General features: G+C 39.2%; 1 protein-coding gene across 1 annotated transcript in view; it reads left to right on the top strand.

Moving 5' to 3' along the window:
• The window catches only part of Gat (sodium- and chloride-dependent GABA transporter), a 144,873-nt gene extending 132,453 nt beyond the window's left edge, over nucleotides 1-12,420 (top strand). The window contains exons 11-13 of the mRNA XM_090389844.1: nucleotides 2,931-3,031; nucleotides 3,391-3,558; nucleotides 8,626-12,420. Coding sequence (XP_090245970.1) covers nucleotides 2,931-3,031; nucleotides 3,391-3,558; nucleotides 8,626-8,724 — 368 coding nt within the window. The 3' untranslated portion in view covers nucleotides 8,725-12,420. The remainder of the gene's footprint in view (nucleotides 1-2,930; nucleotides 3,032-3,390; nucleotides 3,559-8,625) is intronic.
• Nucleotides 12,421-15,060: the final 2,640 nt, after the last annotated feature.

Genomic DNA, 15,060 nt, shown 5'->3' with positions numbered 1-15,060 from the left:
CCTACTGATTCTAACCTTGGTCACAGCCTCCATCCATACACCGGCGGCATATGCGACTATGGGCAAGAAAATAGCCTTGTAATATAATGCCATGGTAGGCAGGGAGGAGAGGAGACAGAGATCCGTCTCCTCCACTCCCTGCCTGGGGATGGGGTTTTAAAGGGAACCAGGTTAGAGTACCCAGTTCGGATCGCCAATGGCGTGTTGGCAGCAAAGCCGCAGAATGTCTTCGTCGGTGTCATGTCCAAGGAGTGTCGAATCCGGTATGAAGGTCCAGCTGCCCATCCCGCTCTGGGGGTGGGATATGTTAGCTGGCAGTGGGGAACCTACACAATATAATACACTGCGATTGTCCTCAATATAATTGAGGATAATCGCAGTTTCAAACGCATATTCGCTAGACTTTGATGGCGAGATGAGGTTGCTGATGTCGGCTGCTGTCAAACAGTATTTTAGGTCTTGTTTTTTGGGGCATGCTACTACTGAACTTTTATTTCTTCAGCGCGTTGTCAACCATCGACTTCGAAATGTGCGATTCATAAGGAACAACGTGCAAACTGCTTTTATTTTTTCCCCACATGGTCTCTTCAAAACCACTGATCACCTTTAAAGGCCAAGATATTTGCATAATTCGTAGTAGTCACAATTTTTCTTGCAATCAGAGGAATGTCCCATGACTTTTGGTAGCTCAGTGTGGGTTATCTTCATAAGCATCTTGCTTCCACCGCTTGCTATACACTGCTCGACAAAATTAACAGAACAAAATGTTTTTCGTGAATATTTTATTGTGAAGAGTGCCGCTGAAGGCGAATATTTGATATAATAGCCTTTCTGGCGTGCAAATTCCGAGTATTCAATAGAAATCCAACAATCACCTTTCATTATGCAAATTAATTATGCCTATAAAATCACGGGTTGTGACCACATCACTTCATTGCCGTTTTTTTTTTTTTTTTTTTTCCTTTTGGTTTGCTCAGTGGGACAGCCACATCTCCAGTACTTAGGATAGAGTCGACGTCGTTTAGATGAGTCTTTGAGATGGCGGGCCGTTGGATGACTTGAAGTTAGGCAGTCGCAGGCGGAGTTGGTACGTTTCTTTAATCTGTCACGCAGCGTCGTCTCAGCACTATGGAAGCAGTTTCGGGAGATAGGTACCATTACAAGAAGAGCTGGCCAAGGTCGCCCGAGGGCTACGTCAACCAGAACAATCCGTTATCTGGCTGGAACAGCAAGATGGAACCTTACACTGTCCTGCCATCAACTGTCTCTTCTCTTTTCTGATTGTTGCGGACACAGGTGAAAACATTTCCAACCGGACTGTGTTAAGAAAGCTTAATTCACGTGGAATCAACACAAGGAAGCCAGTGGTTTGTATTCCATTAACCACAAACCACCGTAGAGCTCGTCTAAACTGATACCATCAACATATGACTTGGAGCCCTGTCAAATGGGGTACAGTTCTGTTCTCTGATGAGTCCCGTTTTAGTCTACAAACAGATTCTAGACATTATTTCATCTGGAGACAACGAGAAATGCGGTACCTTCTCTCCAACATCAGAGAAAGGGAATTACGAGAACACTCGTAATTCCCTTTCTCTGATGTTGGAGAGAAACCAACATCAGTCCCATGCGAGAACAGTGCCTCCACACTTACGGTGGAGGCAGTGTTCTCGCATGGGACTGAATAATGATCAACAGCTGCACCCCTCTTTATGTTTTTGATAGGGGTACCGTAACTGTGCAGAGATACCGAGAACAGATCGTCGAAAACTATGTGCGACTTTTTAGGGGTGCGGATTTTCTTTTCATGCACGACAACGCCACTGCACATAGAGCTTAAGTGGTAAAAGGAATATCTTGAAACTGAAGATATCCAACGACTGCCGTGGTCAGCAGGATCAGCAGACTTAAATCGATCGAACATGTGTGGGACGCCCTTGGGCATCGCATTACATGTCGATGACCAAGTCCTCGGCCACTTGGTGATTTAAGGTCTGCGCTGATGGAAGAATGGGATTTGTTGCCACAGAGTTTTATAGACACCCTTATATCGAGCGTGGTTCACCATTCTCGGGCCAGTTTAGCCGTTGGAGGGGATCATGCGCTGTATCATGTAATCATATTTTCGAGCATCTTCTATCGACTTCTATAATGTGACCTTTCTGGTAATTGTTATACAACCGCTTAAAATCCCTTATACTGTCCGAAGTTTCTTGCTGTCTCCTCATTTCATCGTTATTCCATGGTACACAATGATACCAAGTTTTGTCCCGCTTCATCTCAAGTTTTCCCACGTTTTCTATGCGTTCTGTTAATTTTGTCGAGCAGTGTAGCTACTGTAATTTTCTCTCCAGCTTTTTCTAAACTCGTTAGAGTACACCCAACACTTCGAACTCTTGGCTAAAGGTATCCATTGTCGAAGAGATAATAATCACCTAAACGATCAGTGTGGATAATGGCCCTCACCATAAATAAATACACTATACTGCCAAAAAGTATTATTCTTTTGGGAAAAATTAATCATACCAGCTATGTACGTGTCAGGTATAGATATAAAAGCCATCACAGGATGCTACATTAGCAATCTGTTAGTGCCACTGCAGCAAAATTGTAATACTCAAGGTCAACGGTGGCCAATGTAGAATCTGACCCCAAAAATTGATGGTATTCAATTTCCATCCCGTTTTTCATCCTTATATTCAAGCAGCTATCCACACTGTTTTTCTGTTCAAAATAAATGCTAATTTCCAAAAAAGATAATAGAGGAACGTGAATTATCTCCTTCCTCCCCAGTTGGTGAATATGTCCGATGTTCTGAAACTAAAAACTCTATGTTCATAAACAAATTCTATACATAAATCAGTTGTATAACGAAGATACCAATAAAGTTACAATTTATGTTTTGTTTTGTTTTTTTTTTTTCTTTTCAGGGGTCAACCGTTATTATGAAAACCTCCATGATATACTCGGTTATTATCCTTGTCTATGGTGGAAACTCTGCTGGTTCGTGTTCACTCCCATGGTTTGCGGGGTAAGCAAATATTCGACTAAAGAATTTGGACATGTCGTTAAAGATTTCAAATTTGAATGAGATTTAATTTAGGATAATTTTGCATTCAGAATTCAGAATTATCATAGGATATTTCTTCGGGGAGGATAGATTGGGGAGAAAGATTACTACCTTATCCCGAGTCATTCTGGGTTCTGCAACTATGGTTACAAAATCTACGAGAGGTTAGGATAAGGTAGGATCCAGGGCGACTTCTTTTTACTAAGGGATTTTTAATAATAAAAATTAGTCAGTGATTCAAAAATCAAGAAAATTGATTTTAATATCATATAAAGCTTCGAATTTTGATAGAATGTTAACGTTATTTTATTTTCCATTAGGGGGTATTCTTTTTCAGTCTGATACAATACAAACGGTTGGACTATATTGGCTACATCTATCCCTGGTGGGGTGAATTTATCGGCTGGTTGCTAGCTTTGTCTTCCATGTTGTGCATTCCTCTCTACGCCATCTACAAGTATGTCACCACACCAGGAGACTTCCGCCAGGTAACCCTTTTCTCTTTAAAATATAATAAATAACAAATTATATCTTTTTTTACTTAAATCATATCTTGTATAATATCACATAGCAAATTACCCTGTGCTGCCACTTTATTACGTACACCCCTGCTGTGCACAAAAATTGTTTGTCCCACAACGTTGCCAGTCACATGAGCACAATTGTGGATATAAATGCAGCACAACAACCTATCTAATATCAGTTAAGCGTACAAACCGTAGCAAGAATGGGAAAAAGGAGTGATCTAACGGACTTCGAACGTGGCATGGTAGTAGGCGCAAGATGGGCAGTTCTCCTGAACTTTTCACGCACCACAGTTTCAAGGATGTATCGGCAATGGTGCAACGAATGGTGCAGAAAACATCCTCTCAAGGCACTCTTGTGGAAGAAAATCGCTTGTTGATGAGAGAGGTCAGAGGAGGATGGCTAGAATTGTGCAAGAAAACAGACGGGCCACAATGTCGCACATCACGTCAGAATACAACTTTGTATTCTGACGCAGAACAAAATATCGCAACGGACCACTAGTCGCACTTTGTCGCGAATGGGCTACAACAGCCGACGGCCACATCCCGTACCTTTGTTATCAATGAAGAACAAGAGAGCACGCCTCCTGTGGCATAGCAACTCAAGCACTGGACTATCGAGGATTGGAAAGCAGTTGCTTGGTCTGGTCGAAGTTCCTGGTGCATCATGTTGATGGAAGGCTCATAATTTGGCGAAAACAACATGAATCCATGGACCACTCATGTCTGACGGCTACTGTGCAAGGTAGTGGGGGAAATGTTATGGTGTGGGGAATATTTTCTTGGCACACGTTGGGTCCATTGATACCCATAGATTCACGTCTGAATGCCACATCGTTGCTGACCAAGTGCATCCGTTCATGTTAACAGTTTATCCTCAGTCAAATGGTTACTTCCAGCAGGATAATGCGCCGGTGCACAAAGCCCGAATCACTATGGAATGGTTCCAGGAACATACAATGACTTTTCTTTGCTGCAGTGGCCCGCTCATTCCAGCGGATCTGAATCCTATTGAAGATCTTTGGGATGAGCTGGAATGGGCTATTCGCTGCAGGCCTACTGTGGGGGTTGTACGTGGGTATTATTGTTTTTCTTGGTTGCCCTAATTTTCTTTATATTTTAATTATTGTAATTTATCCCCTTTTTTTATATGTATATCCCCGTAGTCCAATCCTCCCACTTTAGCATCTGACTTGTTTGTTCTCAGAAGATTACCTGACTCGTAGGGGACCTTAATTATTTTAAGTATTTCTCCACAGGATTGGCTGAGTTTTGGAATGACAGACTCCAACACTTGAATGTAAAATAAAACAATGTTTATTAACATATCATACAGAAATTAGCAATAGTATTTGGTCAAACTATATTTGGCTGGTGACTTGTTAATTCATTAACCTTTATATGTGTAAATATCTTGTTCAAACTCAATTGTTTCATCATCAGATATTCTATTCTAATACACATTATTATTCATTATGACATGGTGTCTCTTCATGTTCTTTACAGGGACTTCAATAGGTCGTGTCATACACTTTACATAGATTCTTCCCACTCTTCTTCTGAACAGTCTGTATAATAAACCAACTACTACCTGCCAATGAACTGGCTCACAAAAACCTTCAGAGTTCGTGTCTCAATTTGTAAGAAAATTTCATTTATTCAATAAGACACCTTTTCTGCAATCAGGTCAACAGGAAATATTAATCAATTCAATTTAACATTACCCTTCTGAACAGTTAATCCTCTATACCTTTATAATATCACTTATTAATTAGCCCCTACTTAAATCAGAAATACTCCCCACCAATCAACTCATAATAAATTGAAATTTCAACCTTCAATTTCATACATATTATAAAAACCTTTCCCAACATTAAACAATTCTCAGTTAACTATCATACCCTCTCCTTCCAGCAAGCATTTATATGAGGAGCTTCACTTCAAATTATAGGCTGCGTCCGTCTTAAATACATTACCCCTTTATTCATATATTCATTACTTAAATATACACATTTTTCTCCTAAAGTCCTCTCCTTAATAAATTAAGTACACCTATTTCGGTAAACTCTCTAGCACTTACGTGTTAGGCCTGGAACTTCCCTCTCTGCTCGGCTTCCTTTCATATCGGTCATTCAGGTACTGGAATGCGGGGGCGCTCATTTGGGGACCTCGGTGATTATGGTGCTTCCCTACCGGGTACTGCACGGCTGGAATCAATCAGTGTCGCATACTCTTTACCGGTCAGCATTTCTTCTTCCGTGGATAGAGGGGTTTTCGAGTAGGTCAATGGTTCGACCACTCATTCGACTGGCTTTGCCAATATGATTCTCAGGGTGTGATTCTTCCTTCTTCCTCACTACGGCTTCCATGTTTACAGGTGAACATTCCTACTGGCTGTCAGGATATGCAGAATTTCTATCACTGCTTCCATCTACCTCAGGTCTGCAGCTATCACCCAAACTAGACTGCTGCTCTGCTTTGTATCGTTCTCCAACTCCTTCAAATCATCCTCCAGACCGCTCCGAAAACTTCTTCCGAATCTCACGAAAACTTTTCCAGAATGCCTCGAAAACCTTTTCAGAATCTCCCTCTCAAAATTCCCTCTCCTTTCTTCCTGGCCAATAGGAGATCTGCACATCCTTTTTACTGTGTTCTCATTTGTCTCCTCTCCTCTTCCGTGGGCGGGTCTTCTTTACTCTTTGTGTCCCAACTTCCATGGCCTAGAATATACGAGAACAATCTAGAAAGAGAGGCGGAAGTTCAGGTCAACTGAGAAGCGTCACAGCTCCTCCCGTGACCTCACGCGCGCACACCTGGTGACGTCGCCCACCTCTAATAGCGTTTCACCGTGAAATCTTTAAGAGGGCCAGCTTAAGCACTCTTGGCCCTTTCTATGGTGCATCTGCCTCTGTCTTAATGGGGGATTTGTCATGGTATATTACTTTCACTGACTCGTCAAAGAACTTCTATACAAACAAGCTACTACTAAACAGAGAGCGACTGGAAGGTATTTTTGAATTCCAGTGTTTCTTAATCCATGTTGTTTGTACCAGAAAACCACTATTCGTACTACAGTTAAATTCTCATAATATTTAACAATTTTTATTAATTAATGTAAGGACGGGTCCTTACACTACACCTCCGTCGAATCTCGAGGAACTGCGTGACACACTCATGTCTGCATGGTACTCCATTCGGGCACAACGTTTTCAGCATCTTGTTCAATCCATGCCTAGACTAATTCAGGCTGTTTTGAAGGCTAAAGGAGGCTCAACACGTAACTAGGTAGGTGTACCTAATAAAGTGCAGCATAGTGTATATATAAAGAGCCTGGCTAATTTATTAGGAGCAGGTAACGTGTGTAGGAAAGCGCCATAAAATCATATGATTGACTCATTGCTTTTCAGGTCAATTCACGGGCAATGCCATCCAAGACAAAGAATGAAAAAGCGCCCGGCAGGTATCGGTGACATATCTGACGCGGAACGTATTAGTGACTGTATTTTTCTGCACCTAATACTGTCTGGAACAGATTATCAAGTGTAATTATCTCCAAACGACAGGGAACTAACCACTGAATTTAATGAGGGAACATCAGAAGAGAACGGTGCTTGCACTATGCGAAGAACCTAAAACTATGCACTAGAGAGTACGAAACCTTCACAGAAGCGATCTCGAAGACAATCCAGAAAATGCAACTTTATTAGTGCCATGAACGCAAAGAATGGACACATCGGGTTAATTGAGGCGAGTCTGTGGTCCTGTGAATCTTGATTTACGCTTTTCGGCACCGATGGAAGAGTGTACATATGGAGGAAGCCACACTAAGCATTGGAATCATCCTGTTGTGTACCGACAGTGCAGATTTTTGGAGGAGATGCACTGGTATAGGGCTTGTTTTCGAGATATACGCGTGGAACCCTGATGGAAGCTTGAACAGAAAAACATATCTGAACATCGGTGTGGATTAGGTACAACCGGTAATGTTACATATTTGCTCCTATAGACAGGAGTCAATCCCATTAGGCATCTGGGGATGAAGTGGAAAGGCGCATTCATCAGCACAGTCCTCTGCCTTCACTTCAGAAATTAAAAAAACATATTATTTGCTGCAATAGGTACATCGTTTCACAGAAGATGGATTTGATAATTATTGTCTAGAATAGTGGTTCTCAGTGTTACTGTTTACGTTGTGATCTCCCCTGCCACCCCTATCAGGACTTGGGGTGAAACAGGAAAAGAAATAATAAAGGGAAAATACAAAACAAAACCTTCAACGTGAGTGAGTGAGCGTGTGCGTCAACCGCTAAAGAAATTGAAGCTACAGTATTATATATTGAGTCTGTAGCTTGCATCTATTCTGTGGTCGATTTGCTTGTTTGGCAGACCAAGAAACCAGAAAAAAATGGAATAAAAATCAGTCAGTGATCTATAAATCAATGGTAAGGAATTGCCCTTGATTTACAGATCACTGTAGCTATAGTTTAATTAGGAAAGAAAGCACTCTTATGCCACGCAACTTTCGTTCGAGACCGACTAACTCAGCCACGTTGTGAAAAAGGCCCATAAAAATTCCTCCCGTCGTTGACGAGATTCGAACTCAGGCCTTTCCACACCGTTTGGGGAAAGACTGAATATTGTGCTAACCGGGAGAACGAAGTAGGGCAGCGTTTCCCAAACTGGGGTCAGCGAAATGGTGGGTGACCATATATATAAAACATGTGCATATGTTATAATAGGGGTCCGCAAAGTTTTTTTGATTTTTGAAAGGGTCTATACATCTCAGTAGTTTGGGAACCACTTAAGTAGAGAATTAAAAATTTTATAACCATTTAAGCCATATTTCAGTTTTCTCAAAAGAATCTTCGGAAGTAGAAGGGTAAGAAACATTGCTCCAGAGCATCTTTTCTCAAATATTGTATTTTTATTGAGAAATTCTTTCGAGAAAGAAACTGTTCTAAAATGATTGTGCACAAAACAAAATATTTCTAATAAATTCTAATAGAACTGTACACCTGTCTTTTTCAGCGCTGTAAAGAGTTGTTCCGACCAGACATCAACATTCAAGAAGAGATTCGGGCCAGAAAACTTCGAGAAGATGGCATAACCACAGTCACAACCCTGTAGATATTCCGCACTGTAGATATTCCGTAATTTCCACTTCAAACATTACCTTGTCACTTTTACCACTCCGTTATTCACCTTTTTCGGAATCTGATGCCAAAGAAAGAAGATTGGGCAACGACAGTGCAAGCGAGAGGACTGCCATGCATGGTCTTAAAAAATGGGGGTTCTGATATTTCGCCAACTGAACTCTGTATGGAAATCAACCGCTGCAGGAAGATGCCATCGCGATAGTTATGTACCAAAGTATTATGGGATACCACATCACCTGTAGACTGATATTTGATTTTTCTGTAGACCATTCTTTCACACGCTCATTATTCGGCAGTTTTTTCCTAGCCACGGATGCTCTTAAGCAACAGTTGTAGAATTCTCTTCGACAGTAACTCCATTAATAACTCAACCTGCAGTCACCGAGTCATTTAGGCATCATCTAAATGGTAATTCATTACACGAGTACTCTAATTAGAAAATATTTATGAAACTCTTGACAGGTATATTAGGCTTAACGTTTTGCTCGTGTATATTGTGAATGTGCTTGCATTTTTTATATTAAAATGGACTAATCTCGTTTTTGTGTAGAGCTGTCAAGCGATGATCAATGTCTGTCAGCCTAATCGACCATTGTGGAGCTTTTATTGTAAAACCAGTCTGCTTGTACAGAATTTCATTCTGAACTGTAATATTTCTAGCTGTAGAGTTTTTTACTCTGTACAGCTGTGTGTGATTCTAAAACAAACAGGAAAGCACTTGAGTGCATCCCTGACAAAAAATCCTTGTCTTCCTTTTCGAAAACTGCATATCAAGTGGATTACGAGGTAAATCCACATACATCTACTTAGGATTCAGGATTGCTTGGGTAAACCTGAAGAACTAATTGAAACTAATTGACGTATTTTTGGCTTTTTTGTATATAAATGGTACGTAAAGCTTGCTTTTTTTTCGAACTCACGTCTATTTAATAGATGTACTGTTCTCCTTAAAGACAATGTTGTGTTCTGGACGAATTTCTGAGTTACCATTAAGATAAAAACACCTCAATTGCGTACTAGTATGAAAAACATTCGCTCCTATCAAAAGCTGCTGTTCTATTCGAAATTATAAAACAAATTTTCAGTTAAACCGAGTTTTATTTTTCCCCTGAAATGAAAAAGAGCGTGGGTGGGGGCATACCCTAGCAATTGGAAACCTAAATAGAGTTAGTTTGGCAGTTTAGTAGCTGTGTGTACTTGCAGTTCTGTCTGAATCCCCAATGTAGTACGTGTACTAGTAGATTTAGAATTCAATGTGCTAAGCGCACAATTCTGTACTAAACTACTATTGGGTAGTATCTAAAAGCCCATTTTGTTACTAAAATGAAAGAATAACAACAATCTCGTCTTCCAGTAGGCCATTTCTGTCATTCAGTTTAGCATCAGAAATAATGGCATCGGCTTAGAGCCTTAAATAACGCATATTTTAGCTTTTATGATAGCCTAAGTTTACCTTCGATATACTCTTCCGAAACTTAAATATATCTGATCTTACATGAAATGCCTTATGAGAAATGTTTGATGATCTTTATTAATCGTTTTAATTAATAATAATATCAGTTCATTACGTTACCATCGAAAAAAAAAAAGGATGTATCAGCCACATATTTTTGTTAAATGATTTTTCATTTTAATTGGCTATGCGCATATTACGAATATAAACGCATAGACCTCTCTTCTATAACTTTGTAAAATTCTGTTAAACTCAGACAACAGAGGTTCCCAAACTTCTTCCACTCGGGGCATGTTTGGAGACGAATGAGATACTTGCAGAACCCTTAGGGAAACTTTTTGGAATGCCGCGGACCCAATTTGGGAATCGTTGTTTATAAATATGTGATTGATTCTCGGTATACCTCATATTTTTATTTGATCGTTCGTTTTTTTTTAAGTTTAATCAATTCATTGCAAAGTATACTGTCTAAAGTGAAGTATCAGATATGTGAGTTCCTGATGGCTTTTCTTCATTCTGCTCGTTGGCTTCCTTCTATATGATTTGCTCCGATACGTTTCAGTTCACATTGTACACGCTTTAGTTCAGGTTCTTACACGCTTTAGTCCAAATTGCTGTAGGGTTACATTTTGCAAAGTTTGCATTTCAAATATACCTGTAAACGTAGAGCGATGTTGTGCTGTCTGGATGTATGTGTACGTATGAATGCACGTGTATGTTAGATTGAGTGAGAGTGCGTACATGAACCTGTATATTCATGTTGTATTTTTGATTTTTTTTTAACTTAAGACAACATTTTACTACTGAAAGTAAGTAGAATGACATTTTGGCCTCAGGTCTCGCAACCAGAACTGTTCGTTCTGATATTAATTTCTCTCTTTATGCTATTTTCATCAGAGAATTTTGGAATATTTGCTTTCATAAATATTTCACCATTTGGTGTGTGTACATAATAATGGTGTCAGTTGTACTGATTAATATCTAGGCCGTATTTAGAGAATTTAGTTAGATTTAACAAGCCTTAGAGACTTGGCATATTACATGATTAAGTCTAAATTATTTTCCTACAGTATAAGGTGTACGTTATGTATGTTTGTATGAGAATTTACGTCCTAAGTAAATAAATATATAGTTCAGCCTTTAATGTAGGAAATTAAATCACCCATTATACAAAATTTATATTTCGCTTATCACTTACTACGCCCACTGCATTAGGAAACTTTATTTAAATGCAAGCGAGCTGAATCCCACCCTTGCTGGAAACTCGAAAACAGGCGTGCTAGCCATTTGTTTATTCTTACCACTTAAATGAATTCAATTTTGTCTTTTTAAAACTTATCTCTGGACAAAATCTCAGATTAACGTTCAAACATTCCCAAGCTACGTTATTTCACCGGAGTTTCTGTCTTTCTTGATGTCCACATCATGACAATTGTATATAGTTATATGGATCACTTAGCGTTTTTCATTTATTTAGATAGTTGGGTGTATGTATGATTTTAATATTTCTCATTTTTGTTGGAAAATTAACTATTTTTCATGCGATTATAATATCTACTGTATATGTCAATAAAGAAGAAAATTTTTCAATGCTACTCGATTCAGTTTCCTTAACCTTAATAAAATGTTGAGTATTCATTTTTTAAAAGTGATACATTTGTGAGCACGTGCTTTACACAGCTCAAAAAAAGAATCTCTTTTCGTGTTCTTTAAAAAAGTTCCTATAAAATAAAAAATTATCCTTTCCAAAGGGCTCGTATTTGATCCGGCACTTCATCTCATTAAATGTTGTTTATTCCTAGCTGAAATCCCAGAGGGATCGAATCAAACCAGGTTCGGAGATTAAAAAACTTTAAAGTTTCATCATGCTGATAGTTATTTAAATTTAATGTGTATTTTTAATAGTTCCGAAATTAAATTTGTTTAAGATTAAACCATCTGTTCTAAGCTGAAATCAAAATAGAGCAGTTTTCTTCGGAGAAGAAATATAATCAAAATATTTCTACCTACTCATTTTTCTCTTTTCTAGCAAAAGTATTGAAATTGTTCCATTGTGAGATGTAAATGGTGTTTTCTGCAGTTGTGTGCTCGAGATGTAGCCCATTTAGGAGCCCTGATAACTGTAAAATAAAACGCGGTGTTGTAAATTCTGTACTTCTTGTAACCACTGGCATTTCGTTTGGTTGGAAATAAAGTTTGCTATCATGGCTCTCACCCTGGTGTCCTTCATTCTCATAAAGAAACTTCTGTAAGTCAATATGGAAAGTGAGCTGGGCAACGTGTGAAGAATGTGACTTGGACATGACTGGCTCGAAACGATTTTTTAAAATACTAAAAGGAGGCCACCAATAAATAGGGCCTCTTAGACATAATACACATAAACACTCCTGATATGGCACATTAGTTAAGGGATTTGTCACTCCATGAGGTACCCAGTGGACTCCTTAAACGAGGAATTAAAACTGCAATAACCGCTGTGGAATATTTCAAAGCGTGGTATTAAACTCGTTTTAGGTTATACGCGAATCATTTATGGAAACTGATATTGACTGAGTTGAACCTGTATGTCTTTGTATTGGATTTATGTCTTGTGACCCACAAATACTCTTAATAGATTAAACAATTTTGTTGAGTTTTCATTTTACCAGTTAATTTAAGTGATAAAAGAAATGCAAAGAAAAAGAAAATTATTATTCAGAAATATACAAACTTGGTATTATCAAATCAGAACATGGTTAATTACTGCCCTGTGCAAAGAATGTAAATCCTACAGTTGAGAACAGTGACGATATCACGAATCCTAGGCTTCCCCACTGCGATATTCGCGAATTCTCTTTAACAACCAATTCAAACCTACTATCCAGGATTTACTCAACCCTTCGCCTCTCACCACGGTGGCAAACTTGTCGTTAGGATAGTAACGCCAGTTTGGTAAAATATTTCGTACCCGTAGATTGCATCGTATCACGAGTAGGTACTTTACGAATTCCAGCTTCCATAATCATGGATGGTGTTCTTTGGCATCTTTCAACCTTCGATTTTCACTTATGTTTTTGAAACTATTAAACCAAATTCTTTTAGAATCTTTCATACTCCAAGTTTAGTGAAAGTGTTGTCCCCACTCAAAAATATCCATTGAATTCTGAATCCATGCATGTTATATTTTACGAATACTGTTTGCGAGCAAGTTGCCAGGGCTACGCTTTTCAAGCTTACGAACGTAGGCTATATTTCTACTTAAGAAATGTATATTTTTCTGCATAACTGGTGGTGCTTTGCAATGTCCTGACTTTCATATTTTGACGTAAATAAAAATCAAAAAAGTGATACCACCAAATATCAATTAACGCATGATGACGTCTACCAATTCTCCTGGGTGTTCCTGTGTTAACTACTTCATTCCAGGGGGAAAAATATATATCACATACACTGAATGATCACTGAATTATGACCACCTACCACAATACTTCGTAGGTCCTCCTTTTGCCCTCAGTACAGCAGCTATCCGACGTGACATTGATTCAGATTCAACAAGATGTCGGAAGCGTTCGGGAGGTATGGCCAACCAAGCTGTGCGTAATGCGGTCAGCAGTGCAGGTACTGAGGTGATTGGTTTATCCAGACGCCTGATATGCCTTTCCATAGTGTCCCAAAAATGCTCTATAGGATTGACATCGGCGGAGTTCGGAGGCCAATCGACATGCTGGAAGTCAGAACTGTTCCTCAAACCATTCCTGCACGACAAGTGCCCGATGGCTCGGTGCATTGTCATCTTGGAAGACACCATCGCCATTCGGGAAAAAGTGTAACATAGCGGGGTGTACACAGTCAGCAAGCAGTTAACGATAGCGGAGACCATTGACACGTTGTTCCACATGCACCAGGGGTCCATGTTCCTGCCAGTGAAACGTGCCCCACACCATACAACCGCCTCCACCGGCCTGCACTTTTGATACCATTAATGATGGATGAAGAGCCTCATGTTGTTGACGCCAAATCCGTACTCGATCATCCACGGTGTGGAGTAAATAACGTGACTCATCCGACCAGCACACCTTCTTCCAGTCTTCTAACGTCCAACTTGCATGCTTTTTGCATCAGGCTAGCCTTTTACGCCGATGAACCTTGGTTATGAGAGGATGCCGTAGGGGTCGTCTGCTGGTATAGCCCGTACGGGCTATACCAGCTTGATGAGTGAAGACCATATTTGCTTGATGAGTGAAGACCATATTAGGACATGAGCATTAGAAAAATTACGATCAATATCTTCAATAATACTGGTTGACTACAACTGGAAAAATAGCTTCAAATTTTGGGACTATTTCTTTCATGTACTAACTTAATTTAATACAAATTGGGCTTTTAATCTAATGGAACCAGTGTATGAAATATGTAGAAATTAAAAAACTAAAGTAATTTGAAAAGTTAGCCTGAGAATTTAAAATATATATTGAAAAATTTAATAAAAGTTTTTTAAAAATTTAACTGGAAGAGGAAAGTAGCAAATAGTAGCCATAATGAAAGTAATACAAAGATATTCGATTAATTAATCCAACGAACTGTTTTTCAGCATGATCTACGTGAGAGTTCCTGGCTTCATATCGAAAATCTTATTAATAAAATCCCGGCACAACAATCACCTGAGTCTCGAAGATACATTAATGTACAGAAGTTAAGGCGCAGATCATAAAAGTGCAATAAAAATCATCTGTTTACCCATCGGGGCAGCCCCATAAGGTCAGAGGAGTTTATAAAGTGGCGAACACAAGAACATTGTCGTATTTATTACTCATAAGAGCTCGAACCAGGGTAAAGTGAAATACGTGTACTAATATACACTAATATACACTCGGC

Source organism: Mastigoproctus giganteus, chromosome 2 (assembly GCF_048544385.1).
Source record: "Mastigoproctus giganteus isolate SK-2022 chromosome 2, ASM4854438v1, whole genome shotgun sequence".
Taxonomy (NCBI): domain Eukaryota; kingdom Metazoa; phylum Arthropoda; class Arachnida; order Uropygi; family Thelyphonidae; genus Mastigoproctus; species Mastigoproctus giganteus.
Note: the sequence above shows the minus strand (reverse complement) of the source record. Positions and strands in the feature narration are given on the sequence as shown.